Source organism: Saccostrea cucullata, unplaced genomic scaffold, assembly GCF_032062105.1.
Source record: "Saccostrea cucullata isolate Sc308-1 unplaced genomic scaffold, CSIRO_AGI_Scuc_v1 ctg8625, whole genome shotgun sequence".
Taxonomy (NCBI): Eukaryota; Metazoa; Mollusca; class Bivalvia; order Ostreida; family Ostreidae; genus Saccostrea; species Saccostrea cuccullata.
The window spans coordinates 1-27,259 of NW_026926329.1; the positions used below are offsets into that span (position 1 = coordinate 1).

Consider the following 27,259-nt stretch of genomic DNA (forward strand, 5'->3'; position numbering starts at 1 on the left):
TGACGTAACGTGATTGAGCGCAGCAGCGGGGTTCTTTTCATGCCAGATTGGTACATGTAGGGATAGACGTCAGATTTAAAGAGAAGGTACAACTGTAGGTAATTCGGTTATTTTCCCTCCCACCCACCCGAATATCTGTAGATTCACTCTGTAGTTCGATCTCATTTTTGACCCAATACTTAATAGAGCTGCGGAGTGAATAAGAATAAGTAAAGAAACTGAGGATATGTAATTACCCGGGTATGGTGATGTGGTTTGTTAAGGCCAATTGTTGCATTAATCAAACGTCGACAGAAAGCCCTACCTGGAGCTATAACTCTACATGCAAAATTTAACAAACCCAATAAAGACTGAAGTTGCTTAAGAGTAACCTTCTTAATTAAGTGCCATAATGTCGAGAATCTTTTGTTTGATTTCATCGATTTTTACCAACGGTAACCTCATGATCATTTCCACCATATCAAACTCAATGCCCAAGAACGTAAGAACCTGCGTTGGACATACTGTTTTCTCGTTTGCAATAGGGACCCCCAGATACAATATAGTTGCACAGATAAAGAAAAGTGTCTAACGTATTTTTGCAAATGGAAAGTTCTTTGCTACAGAAAAGAAAGTCATCTAGATAATGCAGAATTGAGGCATTTTTTGAGCGATCCTGTATAAGCCAATGCAGAAAGCAAGCAAATCTGTCCCAAATTGCACAACTTATTTTACAACCGAAAGGTAGCATCTTGTCGTAATAAAAACCATCACTGAAGTGAAAATCTAACAAGTCGAAATCAGTGCTGTTCACTGGTAGCAACCTAAAGGCTGATTTAATGTCCGACTTTGCCAGAAAAGCCCCCCGACCTAATTTTGCAATAATGGCGGCAGCATCATCTATGGTTGAATAGGTTACTGAGCTCTGTTCTAGGTCAATGAAATCATTTATTGAAGCAGATTCTGGATATGATAAATGGTGAATGAGGCTGTAGTCACCGTCTTTTTTAGGTACAAGACCTAAAGGAGAAACTTGTAATGTTGGAAAAGTTGGTTCTATGAAGGGACCCGCAACTCTCCCCAATGAGACTTCTTTATAGATCTTTTGCTCTGCAACTGGATATTGTTTGTCTAAACTTGTAAGATTCTTTGAAAACCTGGGTGATCTAGGGCCAAAATACTGTAATTTAAAACCATGTTGAAAACCTTCCCTTAAGAATTGATGATCAGAATAATTTTGTGTATGGAAAAAAAATTTTGTCTAGTTTAATTGGGGTCTTGCCCAATTTATACAGCTGACTTGGTGGAACAGGTTGTGGCCGGGTGCTTGCCTCCGCACCTCCTGCAGACGTGCTTGAATCTGCATCTGGGGAAGAAATTGCACTTTTTACCCTGATTGAAATGATAGCAATACTGGGTAGCAGCGGATGTGCTGCTCTCATCTAAATTTTGTTTAGTATTGTTGAAATGATTTTGACTGCCAAAAGAATTTGAACTTTGGTTGGTCACATACAATAGCAGGATTGCTAGCTTTGCGTAGCCGATATTGTTCATCGTATTTGAACCAGCCCTGTGATCTAGAGGCAGCTAGTCTGATATCTCTCATGTATTTTAAAAACTCTTGGGCCCTAGTACGATATTTCTTTAACATAACACTCATGTAAATCATAAAAGCATTTGTCCATTTTTCAATTGTCAAATATGAACCAACCTTTGACTTGACAATACAAAGTTTCCCATCTCTAATTTTAATTTCCCCTTGTCCTCCCAAACTATCATTAATCTCTTTGGCTGATTTTAACAGAAGACCTAACTCGATAAACTGTCCATCCCAAATTTTTTGTTTTAACTTCAAAGGGATGTGTTGACCTACATTATCAAAACAGCAAAGTTCTGGGACAGGAGTGAAATCAGAAAGATTTACAACAAGGGAGAAATCTGAATCAACATTACCAATGATTGGTGGTGCGAATTCCCCCAAGTCACTGTCAGGTGAAGCATCACTCCCTGCAACAGTCTCTGGTTCGGCATGGTGGGGGGATGATCGTTCCTTTGCGCTCCAGGCCTTTGCTGCCTGGGAGAATGGCGAGGCTTTTTGTGCCCTCTGCCCCTGGATGGCGACACCATCTCCCCTCTGATATCTCTTTTCCTTTTTGGTGGCATAGTGATTAGGATTGGACTGGATTTTTTGTTGATAACTTTTACTAATGACCAAACTCACTGGGATGTTGAAGATGAAGAGGAAGTTGCTATGCTAGTTAACTCATCCTGAAGCTGACTTTCCCATGAACTAGATAACTTGTACCAAGTTGTGTCTTATTGTTTAATGCTATCCAAACAATTAAATGAGTTATCTCATATTCATTTCAATAATCTATATTATATTTACATTCGCTGTGTTTTTTCTGCAAAGCCAACTGTGAAATTGATTTGAAAGTCATTTTTGTGTATACTCACGCGTAGAAATATACACGGAGAAACGTGCGCTAACGTGACTCACAATTAGGCTACAGCAACGTTAGTAAAAGTATAACGATATAGGGCAGCGAGAAATTCAAATATTGAATATATTTTTGATGCTAGCGCGCTTCATGAAATATGCCTACGTGACAAGTCTGTGTGATTCACACACCAATAACTCACACAAAACTTAAAAACATTCCTTAAATAATGTTAACCTACTGTGGTATATTTAGGACATACAATAATTTTTTTTTTTTTAATACCAGAAAAAAATTATCTTGTGAAAACGACTTATTATCTTGTGAAAACGAGATATTATCTTGTGAAAACGATATATTATCTTGTGAAAACGAGATATTATCTTGTGAAAACGACTTATTATCTTGTATCTTGTGAAAACGAGATATTATCTTGTGAAAACGAGAAATTATCTTGTGAAAACGAGATATTATCTTATGAAAACGAGATATTGTCTTGTCAAAACGAGATAATATCTTGTGAAAACGACATATTATCTTTTAAAGATATTATCTCGTTTTCACAAGATAATATCTCGTTTTCACAAGATATTAAGTTGTTTTCACAAGATAATATCTCGTTTTCACAAGATAATTTCTCGTTTTCACAAGATAATATCTCGTTTTCACAAGATAATATCTCGTTTACACAAGATAATATCTCGTTTTCACAAGATGATATCTCGTTTTCACAAGATAATATCTCGTTTTCACAAGATAATATCTCGTTTTCACAAGATAATATCTCGTTTTCACAAGATAATAAGTCGTTTTCACAAGATAATTTTTTTCTGGCATTTAAAAAAAAAATAATTGCGTGTCCTTAATATACCACCGTATTATTAAGGTCAAGATCTAGTAAATGAAAGATGCCTACAGATTTATCAAATTTGAGAGATAAATTCCTTCATTGATGCTTTACAACTTTAGCTTGGTCAAATATGGTGTTTCGGGGCATGATTTGTAGGTAAACATGATTAAAAACTGTATTTTAAACTGTCATTTTCAATAAAAAATTAAGAAAACCAGTCACGAATATGGGAGTTTTTTTCATATTCGACTCAGAAAATGTATCCAGATTGCCTACAGTCTCACAGAAAACGGTAATTAGTATGTTCGTGGCCTCTTCTTGAAATCAATATCAAATTTAATATAGGTTTCCGGTTTACTTTTCACATGATTTCAAATTGAATGTCATGAAAATACCCTTTTTTCTACATAATTCTGCTAAAGCCGTAAAGTACGGGAAAAAGAAAGTTGAAATTGATTATGACGTCATAATGGATATAGCACCAAAAAATTAGTCCAAAGTTATTTACTAGATCTTGACCTTAACCAATAATCATACGCGACATTTTTTTATTTGCAGATCGTCAAATAAATGAAAAACAAGGTCGGCAGAGGTTAGTATCCGTCACATAACTTTCCTATTTATAAACTTTTTAATTTCTAAAACTTGTGCCTAGTAGAATGTTCAGTCAAGCATCGAAGTGTGTACATGTACTACATGTATTAGTTTCTTCGGATAAGGGGAGGTACATGTACCAGTTTTCGCTGCATTTGATTTCGGAATTTTGCATTGCATTTCCGACAATTAATAATGTCATTTCTAAACATTCATTATTTTCATTCTGCATTTTTACACCATATTTCTAGCAATTCAAGTTTACAAAGTAGATGGAATCATAATTTTAATAGAAGATATTTGGTGAAAGGCTAGTTGCAGATCTGTAGCTCGCTAGCTGGGATGGATCACCAGAGAGCTACAGTGCCACCCATATTTAAAAAAATATACTTATTGCGTTCAAAAATGCGCTTGGTTCATGATTAATTTCTCCGAATTGTTACCTCAACTGCACGAAAGATGGATTTCAAAATGTTTCTGAGACCTTTATCAAGTACATGTACTAGTAATTGACATCTGCAAGAAGCTCGTTGGACAGAATTATCTTGCCACCCAAAATTAGACGATATTTTCAATATCTCAAATTCAGGAGGACTATTTAAAACGGTTGTAAGGAATGTTTTGTTGTAGAAAAAGTGAAGGAATGTTCTAGAGACACACCGTAAGTAATATTTTTAGCTTGCAGCAGTTGAAAAACAAGGATATTGAATATAGCTTCAGCGCATTTTTTTTTTTTTTTGTGCACAATTAAATTAAATATACAATTTTTTTCAATGGATGGCACTGTAGCTCTTTTGTCGGACAATTTAGCTTTTCTGCAGCAAGTGAAAGGCTGGAAATTTATACATGTACCATGTACGTGGTACTGACGACCTTTGAGCATACGCAGGAATACGGAGGAAATGAACAATATTTCAGCCCAAAATACAGTTCAAACAATATAATAAATCAATAGCAGCACAAAGACAGACTCGTTAAAATCAGAATTGGAATCAGGCGACATTAATCCTTTTTATGCCAGTACCTACCCCGTAACGAGACCGTTGCGTATCGCTCTCATCGAAAGGACCGGTCTTCGCGTCTTGAATCCACAACGTACATATATGCATGTACTTGAATAATATGTATTTATAAGTTTTTAAAGAAATCTCATGAAGGAAACTATATTTATTTTCTAATATTTTTTAGGTTTTTTTATTATTTGTATTTCTCAATTTAATCAAATTACATCTATTTATTTTTTAGGGAACATTAAACCTTACTCGTCAGCCAGTCTGTCCATTTGTCACAAGAACTTTTAAACTTGATAATAACTTTTGAATGAGTTGAAATAGGACTTTCATATTTCTTATGTGCATTGTCTTTTGACATTTTCAAAAACAGTGTGATTTTTGATCCTGTGACCTTGATCTCAAAGCTTGACCTACTTAAAAAATAACATTACTTTAAATTGATCATAACTTTTCAAGGCTTCCATTTTATAAACGTGTATTACTTGTGATAAGACCTTTCAAAATTCAACATGACTTTTGACCCCTTGACCTTGAAGTTTGACCCGATTTTCAAAAACATTAACAATACTCATACCTTTTGAATGAGAGAGATACATGTAGGGCTTTTATTTTATCCCTGTGTATTACCCGAGACAACACTTTTCTAAATACACTGAATTTGACTCATGACCTTGAGGCTTGACTTACTTTTCACAATTTTAACCTTGGTCATACTTTTGAATGAGCTGAGATACAGTAGGGCTTTAATATTAAAATATTTTTTAGTTTTTTTTATTATTTGTATTTCTCAATTTAATCAATTTACATCTATTTATTTTTAGGGAACATTAAATATTACTCGTCAGCCAGTCTGTCCATTTGTCACAAGAACTTTTAAACTTGATAATAACTTTTGAATGAGTTGAAATAGGACTTTCATATTTCTTATGTGCATTATCTTTTGACATTTTCAAGAACAGTTGCTTTTGACCATGTGACCTTGATCTCAAAGCTTGACCTACTTAAAAAATAACATTACTTTAAATTGATCATAACTTTTCAAGGCTTCCATTTTATAAACGTGTATTACTTGTGACAAGACCTTTCAAAATTCAACATGACTTTTGACCCCTTGATCTTGAAGTTTGACCCGATTTTCAAAAACATTAACAATAGTCATACCTTTTGAATGAAAGAGATACATGTAGGGCTTTTATTTCACCCCTGTGTATTACCTGAGACAACACTTTTCTAAATACATTGAATTTGACTCAGTGACCTTGAGGCTTGACTCACTTTTCACAATTTTAACCTTGGTCATAACTTTTGAATGAGAAGAGATACTGTAGGGCTTTCATATTACACAAAAATCAAATGTACGTTACCTGTGATGAAATCTTTTCAAATACTAGTATATAATAAACTTTGACCTTAAAGTTTAACCTGTTTTTTTTTTCTCAAAATTTCAGCATTGCTTAAAATTTGACCATAACTTTTGATGGAGAAAGGGTAGTGCTTTTATACCTAGTGTTATACAGCTCTGACAATGCGTATCCAAAAATTATTGCTTATACATGTATCATGCTGAGTGTGTCATGGCCTTGAATCAAGGTCATTTAGGATAAGATGTTTCGGCTGGATGCATAGTCTGAAAGAACATGTGGGGATTTTAAATACGGTAACACACAAATGGGATATGCTCATCACCAGCGTGTGTCATGGTGTGATTGCAAGGTCATTTTGACAAGGTCAAGGTTACAAACATTCCTTTACTATCTTTTTTTTAAAATAGTAAAACATTATAAGATGATGTCTACCTTTAAAAGATTGCTTTAACATTAGAATGTGGCATGACCTTGACTCAACGTCATTTTTCCCTGTCCACAGCTCTAACGGAAGACCTACTCGTTGCTTTGCAACGAGTTTGGCTCTAGTTAAACATAGTTTTGTCTAATTAACAAAAGATTAAAAACGCCCGTGACATCTTTCATGCTTTCTAATCTTTGTATTTTGTTCATAAGAATTTTTTTTTAATTTTGCACTCCATTGACATGATCATAGATTGACCTGATCCACGTGTTCGAAGTAAAATGTAAATATGTATTTGGCGTAAACCTTGCTATTCAGCGATTTGTCAGTTGCTCGTGGTAAGATCCTCTGTGCGTATTAATAAAAAAAATAGCCTTTAAGGCAAACAAATGTTTGTCAGTTTAGATGACATTACAATATTTTTACCAGAGTATCGGTCACAAGAGTGCTCTAATTTTCGCCGTAAATTATAAGATATAATGTTATTTACCCCCCCCCCTTTTTTTTGGGCTACCAATTAGGGAAGTCTTTCAGAAAGGTCTAGAAACACATTTTTCACAGGACATCTTTTTAAAAGAAACAGACGGTATTCAAACAGACTATACCAATTTCCTTTTACTGCCAATTTCATTCATAAAACCGGTTCCATCCTATAACCTTTGAATCGGTCAACCTAAAACACGTGTCTTGAATTTAAATCACAATAACATTAGTATGGGTGTAACAGCAACAACGTCGGTGGACCCATAATAAAGGCGATGATAATTCATTTTATTTCTTCAATATTATTTTGACTGCATGTTGTGTAAGGTTGTTAGAATTCTAATCAGAAATACAGAGATCATAAAAAATTAAGCACAGTAAAGAATTTTGATTACGACGAAAAAATGGAATTTGACGTCAGGCGGAGCAGGGAGATACTTTCAATTTTGTCAAGGCGGAGCAGCGAGATACTTAAAATTTTGTGTAGCGCTATTCAAAACTTTTCCAGACTGACCAACCTGATACAACAGTAAGGATAAGACTTAAAAACATGTTTAAAGATTGTTATTTCATTGCATTGGTTTATATTTTTCTGACCAATATTTCAACCAGAATAAAATGAAAAGCTCCGTACGACTATCAATTTTGACCCAACGGAATCAATAACGTTGACCTGCGTAGCGTAAATCGGCACTGCATGATGCAGTCATCCTGTATATAGGACAAATGAAAAGTTAACACTGGTGAAGCAACAGCACACATTTCTTAAAGATTCGTTTAAGAAAAGAGGTTTGATTTTTTTTTTAAATGTTATATATGATAACGAAGAAAACAAAAACACTTCCCGATTGTTACACATGCGAAAACATCTCCGCTGACCTGACGTTAAAATGATGTAGCGATGCTGCTCCAGGTCGATAGACATATGCGTGCTTAAAATTTCACCAGAATTATCTAATTATCCTTTTAATTAGAAATTTTGTATAATTATTTGTTTTATGCTCTCTTTCTAATATGTTGACGAATTTTCCTTAATTTATCTCTGCTCTTTATAGAGTTACAGTTATTGTCTCAACAATTCCAGAACATTCCTCGTACATGTACATACGACACATTTACTGCATGCTTTGCAGATGTTTTCTTATATCACAGAGTTTTATTTGTCTTTCGATCATTACCGTTTTGTAGCTCACCAGAGCCAAAGGCTCAAGTGAGCTTTTCTGATCAAGATTTGTCCGTTGTCTGTCGTTGTTGTTGTTGTTGTTTTTGTTGTCGTCGTCGTCGTTGTTGCCTTAAACTTTTCACATTTTCATCTTCTTCTCCAGAACTACTAGGCCAATTTCAACCAAACTTGCTACAATGTATCCTTGGGTAAAGGGGATTCAAGTTTGTTCAAATGAAGGGCCATGCCCTTTTCCAAGGGGAGGTAATTATGAATTAGAGAAAAATTAATGGCATTTTTTAAAAAATCTTCTTCTCAAGAACCACTTGGCCAGGAAAGCTGAAACTCATGTGGAATCATCCTCAGGTACATGAAATGTAGATTCTAGTTTGTTTAAATCATGACCCCCGGGGTAGGGTGGGGCCAAAATGGCCGATCAAAATTTTACATAGGAGTAGATAGGGAACATCTTTAAAAATCTTCTTCTCAAGAACCACTGGGCCAGGAAAGATGAAACTCATATGGAATCATCCTCAGGTAGTGTAGATTTAAGTTTGTTCAAATCATGATCCCAAGGGGTAAGGTTGGGCCAAAATGGCCGATCAAAGTTTTACATAGGAGTATATAGGAAAAATATTTTAAAATCTTCTTCTCAAGAACCACTGGGCCAGGAAAGATGAAACTCATATGGAATCATCCTCAGGTAGTGTAGATTTAAGTTAGTTCAAATCATGATCCCAAGGGGTAAGCTGGGGCCAAAATGGCCGATCAAAGTTTTACATAGGAGTATATAGGAAAAATATTTTAAAATCTTCTTCTCAAGAACCACTGGGCCAGGAAAGATGAAACTCATGTGGAATCATCCTCAGGTAGTGTAGATTCAAATTTGTTCAGATCATGACCCCTGGAGGTAGGGTGGGGCCAAAATGGTTGATCAAAGTTTAACATAGGAGTATATATAGGAAAGGATGTATTCGCTTCAACAAAAGAATTGACCTATAGGAGAGAACAATTTCCCGGAAAAAATGACATTTAAATATTAATCTTAAATTATTGTTTTCTACCGTATATTTATCTAAAATTTTCAAATCTGTATTTTATACCTAAAATTTATTATTTACAACTTTACAATAAACCTCCAAAATTGGCTGAAACACAATTTTGTCCGTTAAAGCGTTGATTTTTGCATGAATTTTGGCCTAGAAGTCCTTCAGGGCAGGCCTGCCCCTAAATAAAATTGTGATATTTTGATAGGTTATGATGTAAGGAATGATTAAAGATAGGATGTTTTTAGGGGCACTCCTGCCCTAGGGTCGAAATTCACAAAAAACCTACAAAAAATAAAGAAACCTGACTTTGAAAATTTTCTTCAAATTTATACCTATCTTTCTTATAGACGGACTAGGTCAGTTGTTATATGACTTGGTTTTACACAGTGAAATGCTTATTTTTAAAGTCGCGGGTTCGAATCCACCTGGCACCACACTTTTAAAGTTTTAAATTTCGCCTTTTCAACATTTCAATTTTTTTTTAAATAGACTTGTGTATTTTCCTTCAATTATGTATCCTTTATGTATGCCCATTCTTGATATAAGAAAAACTAAAGAGATGTCAAGTCGTAACAATCAAATGTTCAGTTGTCAGTCAGGCGGAAGAAACCTCAGTATAAGCACACTTTCTCCAAGGACAAAAGTAACTCATTCTGTGTTATTTGATACACTGACAGGTATTTTTGACAGCATTGAGCTGCGACGAATTTCAGTTGTATATATTCCTTAGAATTTAATCACATTGATTTTGGCTACATACCGGTATATCAGTAACTGTACTCCCTTGGATTTCATTTAGGCCTATATAATTTGCACACATTAATGACAATTTTTTTTATATCCACGGATAAATAGCCTAGACATAAAGAATAGAATTTCAGAGACAGTAGACATTACCATTATGCACAATGAGAAGTAAAGACAAATATCAATTATTACATTTGGAGATAACAAACTCGGAAAATCAATGAAAAGGTTTCTTCTACCTCTACTCACTGAAATAAAGATTTAGGAAAAACAAGTTGTTAAATGTATTCGGCCTAATGTCATTAATCGGAACGGAAATCGACAAGCTTTTTGTAGAGATGTTTGTAGAGAAAAAAAACCAAGCCCGGTCCTATAGGTCAGATCCCTATTTATAATGAAGTGATCCTTTTTTAAAAAAAATTTCTTCTCAAGAAACCACTGGGCCAGGAAAGGTAAAACTCATGACTGTGGAATTATCCTCAGGTAGTGTAAATTCAAGTTTGTTCAAGTCATGACCCCCGGGGGTAGGGTGGGGCCAAAATGACTGATCAAAGTTTTACATAGGAATATATAGGGAAACTTTTTTAAAAATCTTCTTTTCAAGTACTTCAAAGCCATGATTAGTGATATTTATATGGAATCATCCTCAGGTAGTGTAGATTCTAGTTGTTCAAATCATGACCCCCTCAGGGGTTAAAATTCAAGCCCCAACCCCCCACCCCAACCTCAGTAAACTTTCAGTTATGATCTGATATGTGCATTTTCCTAGCAGATGGGCTCAGGTGAGCGATGTGACCCCTGGGCCTTTTGTTGGTTGTTGTTGTTGTTGAAATGGATAAAAAGTCACGAGACGTCTATGCTAAATAAAACTTTTTGCATGTTATTTCATCCACTGGCATTTCTTTCTAGATTGAGATCCTGCTTCTTTTTAGCTCACCTGAGCCGAAGGCTCAAGTGAGCTTTTCTCATCAAAATTTGTCCGTCGTCTGTCGTCGTCGTCTTTGGCGTTGTCGTTGTCGTTGTAAACTTTTTACATTTTCATCTTCTTCTCAAGAACCACAAGGCCAATTTCAACCAAACTTGCCACAATGTATCCTTAGGTAAAGAGGATTCAAGTTTATTCAAATGAAGGGCCATGCCCTTATTCAAGGGGAGATAATTTGGAAATAGTGAAAATTTGGTGGAATGGTTTTAAAAACTTCTTCTCAAGAACCACTCTGCCAGGAAAGATGAAACTTATATGGAAACATCCTCAGGAAGTGTAGATTCAATTTTGTTCAAATCATGACCCCCGGGGGTAGGGCGGGGCCACAATGGCCGATCAAAGTTTTACATAGAAGTATATAAGGAAATTCTTTAAAAATCCTGTTCTCAAGAATATCAAAGGCATGAATGATCATATTTATATGGAAGCATCCTCAGGTAGTGTAAATTCAAGTTTGTTCAAATCATGACCCACGGGGGCAGGGTGGGACCACAATGGCCGATCAAAGTTTTGCATAGAAATATATAAGGAAATTCTTTAAAAATCTTCCTCTCAAGAATAGCAAAGCCATGATTAGTCATATTTATATGGAAGCATCCTTAGTTAGTGTAGATTCAAGTTTGTTCAAATCACGACCCCTTGGGGTAGGGCGGGGTCACAACATGGAATTCAAGTTTTACATAGAAATATGTTGAATTTTTTTTCTAAAATTCTTCTTTTCATGAATGGCAAAGCCATATTTATTATATGGAAGCATTCTCATGTAGTGTAGATTCAAGTTTGTTCAAATCATACCCTCTCCCCTTTAAGGATTGGTTGGAACCACTTTTGGGTTTTAACTTTTCAATAATAAACTGATTTCTGCTTTTTTCAAGCTACAGTGCTCAGGTGAGCGATGTGGCCCATGGGCCTCTTGTTTATGAGTTAGCTTAGTTTTATTAATTCAATATAATATTAATTAGATTTTAACCTTTGATGTGTTTTAGATTTACGTCTTTAACAACTAAATTGTTTTGCCAGTGTTTATTTTTGCAAAAATATGTAGGACGATTTTTAATAGTAGGACTTTTAGGAATCACTTAATTTCTACTTAAAAACAGCAACCTTATTATGATATCTTATGCTATCTTTCTTTGAGGTTTCCATCACTTGATTTTTTTAAATAAGCCATTTGTTTCGTCCATTTCACTTTAACTATTTTACTATTAATAATTATTGACAAGAAAATGCTGGTTAACTGTTCAATTTGTAAATAGTACTTGCATGAGGTTTTTGTTATTGAAAAATAAGATATTTTAGAAAACGTGTGAGTTTTGCTTACATAACCAGTCATTGATGTTTATCTGAGTCTAACCTCAAGGGTTGATGTAGTACATATGAGATATGGACAAGGGCATATTTTGATGTTTATTATAATATTATAGTTTACTTAATTATAACATCATAATATGCTTACTTAGGCAAGTAGATTAATTAAAACATAACTAGTTGATACTAATACTTGACAAAATAGAATAAAATAGAAATTAGATTCACCTGGAAACACTGAGGTCAGACATTTTAGAAGACGAGATACCATAGGACTAGGAAGAAAATAACTGAAACAAGTGCATTTTTAAACAAATGGATGCAATGTACAAAGAAAGGAAGGCATTTGTGAAAAATCTAAAACAAATTGTATTCAAAAGTTGCAGTTAATGAAAATGATTTTTATCGTAAGATAAAAATATGTCATCAGTTTGTTTTTTTTGTAAAAAGATCCGCATAACTATTTTGTTGACAAAGTTTTTGTTTAAAAAAATTAATACATTTCATAACTTTTAGTCTGTAAGTTACGGTTATTTTTTTTTTTACAATGAAATCGAATTAAAATACTAAAGAGAGGGTCAGGGCTCTTGTTAAGTTACAAAAGATTTTGCTCTTACGACTTACATAAGAATTTTTGTGAAAGTTTTCACTTAGGATAAAATATGTTGTAAGATTTTTTGATGAAATGGTCTACAGCTTACTTATATAAATGGCTATCATAATAAATTACCACATGATTTATACTAGTATTTTTTTTATCCAGACCAAAATTAGTATACATGTTAATTACTATATTATATTATCAATAGATTATTTCTTGGGTTCAACATTCTTTACGCCGATGTATACATTTTACCGAGAAAAAATAAATGTATCTGAAGAAGAGGTCCTTGTGTACTACATGCTGGTCGATGACCCTGCATATGTATACTGTACTCGAGATTGTTTGTGTCTGGCTCTCTCTAATCTGGTAGTTATGTGGAGTTTCCTTGGTTCGTTTTGTTATGATCTTTTTAGTCTTTGAATTTTCTAAGCTTGAATTCGAAGTTGAAGTTTTCGTATTTGCCAGCGTTGAATCCAGTCAATTTGCCTAAAGCAGACCTAAAAATGAAGTTACAAATAGTCAGTTTTAAGAAGGGCATTTTTATCTTCATTTTCTATTGCTCCTCACTAAGATATTAAAAGTAGTGAAGGAGAAATTTTAAGAGCACTGTGTAACAATATATTAAAGAAGTGGTGTAAATGAGATGTGGATACTTTTAAAAATTCCAAGGAAATTTTGAGCGATTTGAAATCACAAGATTTTACCAAAATCAACAGCTGAAAAAAGACTTTTCAACTTTGCAGTGGGATACAACCATTTCCCACGATATTTTAAAATCCGGGCTTTTTGATATCATTGACAGCTGTTTTTTCTATAAAAATGGAATTCGTAAAATTTGACTACATTGACATTGTTCATTTGCATTATTATTTTGTTAAAAACATTCTGGTTGTACATACAAGTACTTTGAAGTTGACATAAAAAAGATGCTTGAGTTTCTGGGAAAAAAATTGAACGGAAAACGTCTTCATCAATGCGCTACGCGCATTGATGACGTTTTTCGTTCATATTTTTTCTTTGATACTTCGATCAAAGGAAAAAAAATATTACATTCATTTCTTAAAAGAAAAAATATTAGTCTAAGTATATAACATCTTTAATGGCTTAAGCGTACCTCCAAATAAGTACACAGCTATGTTCGAGCTATTTGTGGTTCCATATTGGTTATAGACGGAGCAGTGGTAGTAACCCTGGTCTTCTTCCTGGAAATTCGTTATGTTGAGGTTTGGAGAATGAATTGTTCCGCCGGAGTATTTACCATTAGACATCGGATTGATTGGTGCATCGTCTTTGTACCAATTAACCTCAACAACGGGAGGGTAACTGGAGGAAAAATTGCAAGACAGGGACACGCTATCGCTAGCGTTCACAGCGTACTTTGTTCTATGTAGGTAGATCACAGGGAAACCTAAGATAAATTCCGTAATAATTACATTGAAAATAAATTTGATTCTTTAAGTTATACTTTAAGATTGCATTGCATTTCTTAATTTTTTAGTAGTAGTAATCTTTACTGAATGAACATCTTTACCGAATGCAATGTGATAAAAAATTCTGTTCCCGCGTTCTGTTTTGTTAAACATGCATATTATTACATGTATCTGATATATATGAGACAATGAACATTGTTTACTTTCAAATTGAAAAATGTATGTATCTCGCTGTAAATCTTTGATACATACCTCGCTTTAAATCTAGAAAAATCATTTTTGCACTTTGGCCTGTGCCTGCTGAGTTTTGAACCAAACATCTATAGTTTCCTATATCGTCAATTCGAACATTTTTAACGGTAAGAGAAGGTGCTTTTACAGTACCGCCGCTATATTTAATGGTATTACCAGTGTTGATAGTGGTTGTGACGCCTTTTTTCTGGTAGTGCCACGCAATAGAAGATATATTTGTCATGCTTGTAACGTAACAACTGAGTTTTGCAGATGCCCCAATATATACTGCTAGACTGGATCCTATTGTTACATTTGGTAAACCTATAGATAAAGATTTGCGTAAATCTGTATATTGAAAAAAAAACTTAATTGGCATATACATGTACTTTTCCTCTTTGAAAAACTCAACGTGAATGTATAGTAACATAATGAATAAAATGTCACTTCTCTTACGATGAGCAGAAATATATATTTGTATAGAATAAAAGAAAATGTTATGCGACAGTGACAAATCTATAATATTAGAGAATCAGCAAATCTGTAAGTTTAAGTAGACCTCCATCATACAGTACCGACCAGACCCAACCTGACACTAAGCAGTCCCAGAGCAGTCCCGGGGACTGCTTTCTGGGACTGCTTTAGCAGTCCCACAGCAGTCCCAGAGCAGTCCCACAGCGGTCCCCAGTCCCACAGCAGTCCCAGAGCGGTCCCAGCAGTCCCAGCGGTCCCAGAGAGCAGTCCCAGCAGTCCCAGAAAGCAGTCCCAGTGGGCGGGGTTTATTTATTTAATGGGCGGAGCTAACTCAGAAATGAGATTTGCAATAAACAATGGAACTATAAAAGGCAGTAGAAATTGAATCTGGGTAGTATGCCAGGTCTCCTTACATGTACGCGGTCATTTATGAATAGTACGCGCATAGAAACAAATTGAAATAATATTTATTGAAGGAAGAAAGCTTTCACATGTGCATGTATGAATTAAAATGAACATGAATATTTAATCACAATTATCGGGTATATTAATAATTCAATTTCTTAATTTTCTGTGATTGATACTGTTTCCCATACCGGTATTTATTTTTTATACAGAAAATTAAACGTGAATTAATTATTTTCTACTAGTAAGAATTAGTTTTAAATAGATCTTATCCTTATATGGCCAATTTCCATATTATCGGGATATTCAAAAGGAATTTTCTTAAGTATAGGGGCTTTTAGAAAATTCTTTGTAAAATTTTGCCAAGTATTATTTTTCAGTCATGATTATTTTTACTGACATGTCAATTTAATTATTGTTAATTTCTCTATCTTTAAAATACTCAATTTTAAGTGTTTTATTTGTAAATGTTAGAATGTACATCTGTAAATCACCAGAATGGATCCCTCAGATATTATGTTCAAAATTATTAATCCTGAAAGAAATCATATACATTTCATTTATCAATTTTATTTGTGCATTACATACCGGAAGATTGAAATTAGGGTCAATGTTGACCAGCATGTTCAATGATGTGAAACGCTGATACGTACATGTATACCCAAATAACATGCACTGATTTTCTGCCCTGAGGAGATTGAAATCGCTAGTGTTGATACCATTTTTTAAACATTAATCGGCCAGGTAAACACAAGCAAAACAAAAAAGAAATAAATCACAATTCCCGGTATTTTCAACTGTTTATTTATAAAATAAATGTACCCTTTTGATAATTTGTTTATAAATTAAAAACTACCGGTAATTCATTGATAAATTCCCCAATGATTATTCACATTGTTTCACATGTACATTGTTTAAGTTACGAAAGAATGGTAGCATAATTTTATTTCATGTCATTTAATAAATTGTTAGACTTTATTTGGAGGTTGCATGGAATACTTTTTTTAGCGTGGTACTCATAAAACATGTAGCTTTTCAATTAAAAATCTTATATCTACCTGTAATGATTATTTTTAGATAGTGCCAATTAATGCAAATTTTGAATGCACATAATTTTACATTAAATTAAAAATAGGCCTAAATGTATGTATTTTTTTCATAAACCTGTAGTTTATCTTTAAGTATAAAAAATCTTCTCCTGACTTCCTTATTGAACAACTTTATTTTAAAAAAATATTCTAAACTAAATTTGTGTAAATATACAGTCTCTGAAAATATTAATTAACTATGATAATCTCTTCTTATCAAAAGGTTGTAAGAAATCCTTGCTTTTTTAATAGTTTAAACTCCTCTCTGCTGCTAGTAAACAAAAAAACTGGGAGTCTGCAAATTCAGAATACACAAGGGGGCGGAGCTATTGTGTCACTCAGAACCTCTTTCACACATGAGTGAACAAAGCAGTCCCAGAAAGCAGTCCCAGGGACAGCTGGGACTGCTGGGACTGCTAGGTCTGCTTTTTAGAGCAGTCCCAGAGCAGTCCCATAGCGGTCCCGGAGCAGTCCCACAGCGGTCCCAGAGCAGTCCCACAGCAGTCCCAGAGCGGTCCCAAAGCAGTCCCGGGGACTGCTTTCTGGGACTGCTTGGGTGTCAGGTTGGGTCTGGTCGGTACAGTAATTTTAGAATACAAAGGAATTGTGAATTTGCTTTTAAAATGTTTTATTTAAAATAATGATGTTTTTTCCTTTATGTTTCATTGATATATCTTCTAAAAATAAACCTTCATGAAACTAGCAAAATACATTGAAACTATAATATTTACATCCACTGAATATTTTCTCCTTTATTTCTGAAGGAAACCCATTGCGTTAATCACTGCATGAACTACATTAGGCATGTTGCCTGTACAGATTTCTTGATCAGTAGCTGTTCCGTCAGTGAAACGTAGAAAGACGTTCGCATCATTAATACAATAATTTAACTTTTTAATCCTTCTTTAAATGATTATTTAAACAGATATAAATATAAACAATAAAATGTCTTTCTTTGTTTGTTATTACTGGAATTAACGGTCGCAGCTATTGCAGAAAAAAATTACATAACCCGCTAACGCGAATAATGTATTTTTCTGCAAGAGCTGCTTCCGTTAATTCCAGCAATAACAAACAAAGAAAGCATTTTATTGTTTAAGAAAACTGCACTGAATCCAAATTACTAGGGGTATCTATCAACCATAATTTAATTCTATAATTGATAACATTCTCAAAATTACATATTATACATGTAATAAGAAAAGTAAATATATATGTATGGGAGGGTGTTTCGATTCAGCTATCATGTATTTATAAAACGTTATTGGACAATGGTTTTAGGACAGGATATTAGAGTGGTAACATAATAAGGATGTAACCGTACTCCTACATGTAACCTACCCGGAATATAGCAGTTAGGGTCTGTATTTCCGTTCAGACAGTGACAAATATACTTCCCGAACTGATCCTCGCATGTCCCACCATTAAGACAAGGCTCACCTAGGCAATCGTTTATGTCTACAAGAAAATTAACATTAATTAATGAAACATTAACGTCCTGTGTAACATGTTCATACTTTGCCTTATTATTTAAACATAATTTTATAAGATTCATTCTTTAAAGATTGAATTATATAGATCATCATAAAACCACCTTTCAGCTAATAGAAAGAAATGTTATAAAGTGGAAAAGGTTACACACCTTCTCCACAAGTTTCGTTTGACAATTCGTTCGTTAACAAAGGCAACAAATCAAACGTTGTCAGATACGTGTAGTCGTTGTGCGTGGCAACAGATCTCAGAACGATTGAATTTATTCCAGTTCCTACCCCGACACAAAATATCGTGACCCCCATGGCTTTAAGTTTGTCGGGCTGGTTGGAAATGGAGCTTTGTCCATCGGTGATCAGAACAGCAATTTTTGCCGAATCATTTCTTGCTCCTCTGGCGGGACTAAAGGAGTACAGCCGGGCATAATCAAGGGCACGTCCTATGCTTGTTCCCCCACTATTAAATGGAATGGAAGATATTGCAGATTGAATATCAGCTACTGTGTGATATCTGTTGAGTGGAAATATCTCTCTAGAAGAGGACGCAAAATTGACTACGCTGAATTGATTGGCGTTACTTCCAACTTTGAAGTGACCGACGACGGAACTGACAAATGACTTGATCCTTTCGAAGTTCAGAGATCCAATACTGCCGGACTCGTCTAGTAGAAAAACAATGTCTCCTTTCGACACACACTCCCCTTATTTAAAAAAAATCAAAAGGGAATTAATATTTGTATCATACACATGTATATGCCCTACACAACAAACGGGCATTTCAATTGAAAGTTTAATAAAATGGTTGTTCATTTGCATCTCATCAAATCCATTTAAGCAATTTATTACATTTGGACATGCATTGTAACATACAACTGATTGACACGCCTTGGCGGATTGTTTAGGTCAATTATGACCACTGCTTTTATCTTAAATCTTATAAAATATTTTGTTATAAATCAGAGAAATCTTTCGAAAGAAAAATCCCTCATTACATTCTTAATCTTCCAGGATTATTATTCTAATTAATCAGAAGACATTTTACAAAGGCTTCCAATTCAAAAAACATATTAGAGCAAAAATCAGTGAAAAGCCGATGGGGGCTTGAATAAACGGTCAAAGCACTTTGCGTCTGTATCCTATTGTAGCTTAAAAGTTTATGCTTCTTTAAATGACAATTTAGCTAGTATCTTATCATTTATGAAAAATTGTAATAAGTAAAGCATATAGAAATTACTAAAATTCCCTTTAAAGAAAAATTTAAAAAGATGATTGATATTCAAATAAAATTTTCATCATATATTTGAATTGTAATATTACACAATATTGCAAATAAGCAAACACTGTCAATAGAACTCAATCTATTAAAAATATTTTTTTTTACTTAAGTCTATTATCAGTTTATGGTCTAGGGGCCTGGTAATCAATATCTGTTTAACCTGATTTTAGTATGGCAAGCCGTTTTGCTATTTATTTGGAAAATAAAATTTATCTTAAAATTACTGAAATATCTCTCATTTTAGAGAGATATTTCTTAAAAATAGAGATATCTCCAAACTTCAAGAGATTTTCCTCATTTTTAAGAGATATCTCAATGAGAAAGAGATATCTTTTAAACTTAGAGAGAGATATCTCTTATACTCAGAGAGATACATGTATCTCTTTTCATAAGAAAGATATCTCTTTTACTTGAACAGATATCGCTTTCTCCTTTAACGGTAGCGGTGAAAAGAGATATCTCTGAACGTTAAAAAGATATCTCTTCTCCTAGAGAGACATCTCTTGTACTTTGGAGATATTTTTCCAAGTTAAAGAAATACCTGGTATCTCTTAAAGTAAAAGATATATCTCTCTAAGTTTGTCTTAATAGATATCTCTCAAAGTGAATGAGATATCTTTCAAAAACTTTTAACATTTTTAACCATTAAAATTTCAAAACATCCAGTGTACATTTATAATCGTCAGTGATGGTGAAAGAATATCTCCACCAGCATAACGATTATCGGGCAGTATGCTGAGAACTTCGTAAAAGTATGTGCTTGTGTTTCTTCTTTCCCATGTCACGTTAGTGATAGGCGAGAAAGATGTTAGGTTTGTTTCAAGAGTGAGGTTTTCACCGGAGTAAACACTATAACTAGATTTTAGTAAAATGGATGGCGGACCTGAAAAAAAATTCATTTTTTTTAAATCTAAATTTTTTTTAATCATTATACATCACTTTTTCTACACAACACTGTACTTTAAGACTTTTAAAAAAATTGTTTAATTTTTATTTGGTTTAGAATTAACTGTTTTGTTTTCTCTTATATACGAGTACATGTGTGTATATGTATATGTACGAACTCATTCAAAAGAGAAGCTTAGCTTTTTTTTGAAAATTAAGATTTAGAGATTAACAGCAAAATAGTTTTTTTTAAATGTTAATTTAAAAAAACTTACGTAACAAGACATCAATGTAAACTGATCTCGATGTTGTGCCATCATCGTTTGTAGCTTTAACACGGTAATAAGTCTCATCATTTACAGTAATATCTGTTATAGTTAACGATGGAGAATTAATATCGCCACCGGAAAATCGATTATCGGATGATATATCGATGATTTCGTACATATATGTACTGATGTTCCTTCTCTCCCAGGTGACATCTGTGACGTTTAAGGTGGATGTGATACTTGTCTGCAGTGTGACGTTTGTTCCCGTGTAAACATAATACCGCCAGGAAAGTGATATGGATGGTCGGTCTAGGAAAAAGCACATATACATTAACTAGAAGATTTAAAAATAAACAACACAATGTACATATACATGCATTATAGCTGAGTTTGACTTTCATATTTTGTTTCTTTGATGATATAATTGAGTTTAAAATAAATTCACAAATCAGCATGAGGTCGTATTAACATAGTATAAAATAATATAACTTATCCAAATATATTAAATGGATAAATGTAATATAAAAAACAATATAATGATAATTGTAAACACATATAAATACATCGGAAACTCCTTGAAGAAACTTTAAGTAGTTGGAGGACTTACATCGTTTAACGGATATTCTGAACTGGCTGCTGTATCTATCTCCATCCATGTTTGAAACCTTACATCGATAATACGTGTAATCGTCCTCTAACGATATATCAGTAACAATTAGTGATGGTGAATCCATGTCCCTCCCGTATATCGTTCATCGTTCACTACATCGATTGTTTCAAAAGTGGATACTGATGAATTTCTTTTCTCCCAAACTACTGAAGTGACATTTAGAACCGATGTGTAACTGAGTGAAAAAGTTATGTTTGCCCCTCTTTCGACGTAGAAATACGTTGTCCCCGTTGATATTGATGGAAGCCCTAGAACAATGTTTAAAGATGTATACTAATAATTTGTTGAGAAAAAATGGAAGACATGTACAATTATGAATGCAGTGTCATAACTTTTGATTTTTTTTTCTGCTTTTATAATGACAAATACAGCATTTCAAAATTTAAAATTCTGTTTTTGTAGAACAATTGACGTTACAACAAAACAAGTAGATTCAACTATATCGGGATAACTAGAAAACATTCCCAGAAGTAAAGTCTACAATGATATTCTAGAAATGTTTAAAAACGTACAAAAAAGGTTTTTAAAACATGATAAGAGCAGATATACGACTAACAACCTTTGGCAAAAAAATCCTAATTAGAATTTTAGTGTTAAAAAATTTCTAAAAAGATTAAAAGGCGTTTATGAAATATAAATACGGACTGGAATAATGGCAAGTTTATCACTTACTCGGAGTGACTGATAAATAGAAGTTTGAGCTATATCTAACTCCGTCGCTGTTTTCTACCGCACACCTATAATATCCCTTGTCTGAAACTAATACATTATTGATGACAAAATCAGGTGATCCGATTTCGCCACCTTCAATTCTTTCGTCATCGGTCGTATTTAGGGTATAGTAATTGTACGGGTAGGAGGAATTTCGTTTTTCCCATTTAATTGATAATAAAGTGGTCAAGGATGTAATGTTGACTTCAAATGTGACATTTCCACCAGAATACATGTAGAAATTCCTTGTTCCAGTGGTAACTGACGGTAGACCTGAAAAAAATTTAAAATTATGAACATTTTTCAGATCACACTCAAATAAGATTCATCCGAAGGTTCTATTTGAATCTGAATCAAATAACCCGGTTCAGAGAGAGAGAGAGAGAGAGAGAGAGAGAAGTTATGCTTCTTGTACATTCATAATTTTATCCAAATGAAAAAAAAATTACGGAGAAGGAATAAAAAGAATAAGAATGGACTGTAAACCTACGGAGATTAATATGTAAATAAAACGTGCTGCTCCTTGTTCCATCTACATTTGTTGCGTTGAACCTAAAATATCCAGCATCTATCCCACGGACACTGTTTATCGTCAGCGAGGGGGCATTCATCGTTCCGCCAGAAAATCTGCTGTCTGTTACATCAATCAAGGTATATGTGTATGGGTAGGAGGCGCTGCGTTTCTCCCAACTGACCGAAACCATGGGTAACTCGGACGTGACGTTAACCTCAAATGTGAGATTAGTTTCCGAATAGACGTAGTAAAAGTGTGTCTGCTGCGTTGTTACAATAGGTAAACCTTTAAAAATATTGATATGAAAATATTCAAATAATTTCAAGAATTTCAAAGAAATAATAGAAAATCTGACTTTACAATCATTACTTACGGACAATAACATTTAAGTAAATGCTCGAACTTATAGTTGTGCCTTTAGCGTTGGACACATTTAGACGGTAATATCCTTTATCCTCCATGCTGACGTTACGAATGACGAGAGACGGAGAATCTAGTGTTCCGCCGTCGTATTTGGCATTAAATGTCGTATTCATGTCATTAAAGTAGGAGTAGGAATAAGAACTTCTCTGCCACGACAAACTTAAAAGATCTGGGTTGGCATAAACAGATACGGAAAGTATGACGTCTGCACTTTTGTTGACGGTGTAGCTGGTAGAATTCAGAACAATGTAACGCCCTGAAAGCAAAACAAAATATGTTAAAATTCTAATTGACGTCATTTAATATTAGAAACACTCTCTTGCTATCTATCATAATTCATTTTGTGAATTTGTTTGATGAAACAAAAATAATGGAACATCGTTTGAACATTTGTTCTAAATACGTATTAAATTAAATGCAGGTGTTGTCTGAAATGAACGTGAAGAGTAAAAGAAATCAAAAATCCCCCTTTTTCAATTTAAAAATTTTTGGAAAGCTCTTGAATTTTTTGGATAAGCATTTACAATTTACAAAAAATTACTTATTTCATCTTTAAGAAAGAATTTAGATTGAAATTAATTGGAACTTTATATATTTTATTGTGTTTCGAATCTACCATAAGAAATAAGTGAGTAGGGAAAATCATCACTTACACATCTATGGTAAAGAGAATCAATCATATGAGAGAGAGAGAGAGAGAAAGAGAGAGAGAGAGTATCTTCTAGCACTTACAATTACGTATTTTGACATTGACTGGTCTACTGTAACCAACACCGTTAGTACTGTTTGCATAACATCTGTAGTTACCGATGTCTGATGAGCTAAACTTGTAAATTCTCAAAGATGGGTAATATATAGAGGAACCATAATATTTAGAGGAGGACACATCTATTTCTGTTTCATTTTTCTGGCCCTTAAGTTGAAAGGTCCAGAAAACTCTACTGACACTGGAGCCAAATACTCTACAAAGGATTGTGACAGTGTACCTGAAGCCAGTAGTGATGTTTGATCCCCTAGAACTGCTGGAACATCTTCAAATAAAAATGACATAGCGGGAATCAATCCAATTCAGCCAACATTGTGTTTTTCTAATTGCTAAAAACTTAAAAATATATAATCATCAAGTGGAAAATTTGTACTAAAGCTGCTCAACCAGAAAATTTGCAATTTAAGAAAACTCATGTTATACTACATTTCAAAGTATTGCGTAAAATATTTCAAGAAATTTAGGAAGGAAAAAATATTATTCTAAGCGTACCTCTAAGTAAGTACACGGCTATGTCAGAGCTATTTCTGGTTCCATACTGGTTATACACGGAACAATGGTAGTAACCCTGGTCTTCTTCCTGGAAATTCGTTATGTTGAGGTTTGGAGAAAGAGTTGTTCCGCCGGAATATTTACCATTAGACATCGGATTGATTGGTGCATCGTCTTTGTACCAATCAACCTCAACAACGGGAGGGTAACTGGAGGAAAATTTGCAAGACAGGGACACGCTATCGCTAGCGTTGACAGCGTATTTTGTTCTTTGCAGGTAAATCACAGGGAAACCTAAGATAAATTCATTACCTTGAAACTAAATTTGTTAAATGAGACAATGAACATTGTTTACTTTCAAAATGACAAATGTATGTATCTCGCTGTAAATCTTTGAAACATACCTCGCTTTAAATCTAGAAAGATCATTTTTGCACTTTGGCCTATGCCTGCTGAGTTTTGAGCCAAACATCTATAGTTTCCTATATCTTCAACTTGAACGTTTTTAACGGTAAGAGACGGTGTCCCTACAGTGCTGCCGCTATATTTAGTGGTATTGCCAGTGTTGATAGTGGTTGTGATGCCTTTTTTCTGATAGTGCCATGTAACAGAAGATATATTTGTCGTGCTTGTGACGTAACAATGTAGTATGGCAGATGATCCAATATATACTACTAGACTGGATCCTATTGTTACATTTGGTAAACCTATTTAAATAAAGATGTGCGTAAATCTGTATATTGAAAAAGAAATTAATTATCATATACATGTGTTTTTCCTCCTTGCGAAACTCAAAGCAAATCTAATATTAACGCAATGAATAAAATGTCAGTTCTCTTATGGTGAGCAAATATACAAAAAAAATGTTCTTATGCGACATAGACAAATCTAAAATATAACAGAATCAGCAAAACCTGTAAGTTTTAGAGGACCTCCATCATAAGTGTACAAAGGAATTTGTGAATTTGCTTTTAAAAGGTTTTATGTAATATAGTAGTGTTGTTTTCTTTCACGTTTCATTGATTTGTCTTCTAAAAATAAATATTCATGAGACTAGAAAAATACATTGAAACAAGAATTTTTAAAATGATTCAGAATTTTAGAATGTTAAAATAATAGTTTCTGATTTGCTTTATTCAAATTTGATATTTTTAGTTCAACATTCTAATTTATCAACTTTTTAAACAAGTTTAAAATTTCAATTCTAAAGATTTTTTACTTACATATGAGTATTCAAAATTCAGATTTCCAAAAACGATTTTATTTGTATTTTAAACTCTTGAGTTTTTAATCTACCATTTGTTCATAAAGTTTACGCTTAACATTCTAAAGTTTTGTAACATTTTTCGTCTTTTGATTATAATTATTTGAAATTTACTTCAAACTTCTATACCAAATCATTTTAGGAAATTTGAAACTTGATTATTTTTGATAAAAATCTAAAAAGTTAACATTTCAAAACTTGTTTAGACATTTGAAAATTTATTTTTTTTAACTGAAAATTTTCAATATTCCAAATCAGTTTGAGTTTTTGAAATTTAGAAATTTGAACCAATAAATTAACATTCTAAAACTCTAAATCATTTTAGAAATTTGAATTGTTAAGTGTTACACGGACCCTTAATACTGTAATTGATAATAATCTCAAAATTACTTATTATACATGTGACTACATAAGAAAAGTAAATATATGCTTTTTGATTCAGCTATCTTGTATAAAACTTTATGGGTTTTAGAACAAGGTATTTGAAAGTGGTAGCATTATCAGGTTAAAACCAACTTACCTGGAACATAGCAGTTAGGGTCTGTATTTCCGTTCAGACAGTGACAAATATATTTTCCGAACTGATCCTCGCATGTCCCACCATTACATGTAAGACAAGGTTCACCTAGGCAATCGTTTATGTCTACAAGAAAATTGGCATAAATGAAGGACATTTACGTCCTGTGTAACATGTTCATATTTTGCATGAGATTCATTTTCTAAAGATTGAATTACACAAGTCTTCATAAAACCACCTTTCAGCTAAGCAAAAATGTTACAAAGAAGTGGAAATGTTACACACCTTCTCCACAGGTTTCGTTGGACAATTCGTTCGTCAACAAAGGCAACAAATCAAACATTGTCAGATACGTGTAGTCGTTGTGTGTGGCAACAGATCTCAGAACAATTGAATTTATACCAGTTCCTACCCCGACACAAAATATCGTGACCCCCATGGCTTTAAGTTTGTCGGGCTGGTTGGAAACGGAGCTTTTTCCATCGGTGATTAGAACAGCAACTTTTGCTGAATCGTTTCTTGCTCCTCTGGCGGAACTAAAGGAATACATCCGGGCATAATCAAGGGCACTTCCTATGCTTGTTCCCCCACTTTTGAATGGAATGGAAGATATTGCGGATTGAATATCAGCTACTGTGTGATATCTGTTGAGTGGAAATATCTCTCTAGAAGAGGACGCAAAATTGACAACGCTGAATTGATTGGCGTTACTTCCAACTTTGAAATGACCGACGACGGAGCTGACAAATGACTTGATCCTTTCGTCTAGTAGAAAAACAATGTCTCCTTTCGACACACACTTCCCTTATTTAAAAATTGAAAACGGGAATTAATTTGTGTGCAATATATACGCTACATGACAAACGGGCATTTTAATTGATAGTTTAATAAAATGGTTGTTCAACTGCATCTCATCAAATCTTATAAACTTATAAATTATCTTCAGTCTGGAACTGTAAATTATTGATGTTTTAGCTTTTCATAGAAACATTTACGTAGTCTTTGTCAACTTGTTTTTTATATTTCTATGAATAGTTTTTAAAAAGGGGCAAGCTACTGAAAGTTACACGAACCATGGATATCTTAGGTATCTTACTATCGTGTATAAACATTGTCGATACAATAGCCTTGTCAGCCATGCAATATATTATTAAGTCAAATACTCATCGCCATTTTAATACTTGAGGAATGAATTTAATAGCGACCTATCTTATACGGTATAAACTGTGTTGGGGCAGTTTACCTTTCGCGGTTTATAAAAAAAGTGTCAACTATTCTAACCCAGTTTATACCGTATAAAATGGGTAGCTTATACAGCGTTTCAACCAGAATTAAATTATTTATTTTTATA

General features: G+C 33.7%; 3 protein-coding genes across 3 annotated transcripts; all 3 read right to left on the reverse strand.

Moving 5' to 3' along the window:
• Positions 1–770: 770 nt before the first annotated feature.
• LOC134271400 (uncharacterized) lies at positions 771–18,977 on the reverse strand (the record flags this gene model as incomplete). The annotated part of the gene is made up of 8 exons (XM_062753606.1): positions 18,968–18,977; positions 18,274–18,822; positions 17,973–18,089; positions 14,686–14,988; positions 14,118–14,411; positions 1,493–2,199; positions 1,280–1,345; positions 771–1,159 (listed from the first exon to the last, which is right to left on the reverse strand). Coding segments are annotated over exons 1-8 (2,435 nt in total), but the record flags the coding sequence as incomplete, so codon positions are not given.
• Positions 18,978–20,050: 1,073 nt separating this feature from the next.
• On the reverse strand, positions 20,051–23,120 carry LOC134271401 (uncharacterized). The gene is made up of 6 exons (XM_062753607.1): positions 22,820–23,120; positions 22,423–22,731; positions 21,894–22,205; positions 21,159–21,469; positions 20,558–20,860; positions 20,051–20,280 (listed from the first exon to the last, which is right to left on the reverse strand). The coding sequence occupies exons 4-6, from the start codon at positions 21,283–21,285 to the stop codon at positions 20,051–20,053; spliced, it is 660 nt and encodes a 219-aa protein (XP_062609591.1). The 5' UTR covers positions 21,286–21,469; positions 21,894–22,205; positions 22,423–22,731; positions 22,820–23,120.
• Positions 22,119–26,458, reverse strand: LOC134271402 (muscle M-line assembly protein unc-89-like). The gene is made up of 8 exons (XM_062753608.1): positions 26,194–26,458; positions 25,912–26,034; positions 24,532–24,834; positions 24,128–24,421; positions 23,856–23,900; positions 22,820–23,125; positions 22,469–22,731; positions 22,119–22,205 (listed from the first exon to the last, which is right to left on the reverse strand). Exons 1-8 carry the CDS (start codon positions 26,456–26,458, stop codon positions 22,119–22,121), a joined length of 1,686 nt encoding a protein of 561 aa, XP_062609592.1.
• Positions 26,459–27,259: the final 801 nt, after the last annotated feature.

Bases quoted from the DNA above. Each gene is read 5' to 3' on its own strand.
- LOC134271402 (XM_062753608.1), bottom strand. From the start codon at position 26,458: ATGTATTCCTTTAGTTCCGCCAGAGGAGCAAGAAACGATTCAGCAAAA. The intron at 22,732-22,819 runs GTAAGTAATGAT...ATATTTTTAAAG, and splicing joins TTACTTAAATGTTATTGTCC to GTTTACCTATTGTAACAACG. The intron at 22,206-22,468 runs GTAGATGGAACA...AATTTTTTTCAG, and splicing joins TTAGGTTCAACGCAACAAAT to GTCTACCGTCAGTTACCACT.
- LOC134271401 (XM_062753607.1), bottom strand. From the start codon at position 21,285: ATGGATTCACCATCACTAATTGTTACTGATATATCGTTAGAGGACGAT. The intron at 20,861-21,158 runs GTAAGTCCTCCA...GCTTTTTCCTAG, and splicing joins CAGAATATCCGTTAAACGAT to ACCGACCATCCATATCACTT. The intron at 20,281-20,557 runs GTAAGTTTTTTT...ATTTTTTTTCAG, and splicing joins TTACATTGATGTCTTGTTAC to GTCCGCCATCCATTTTACTA.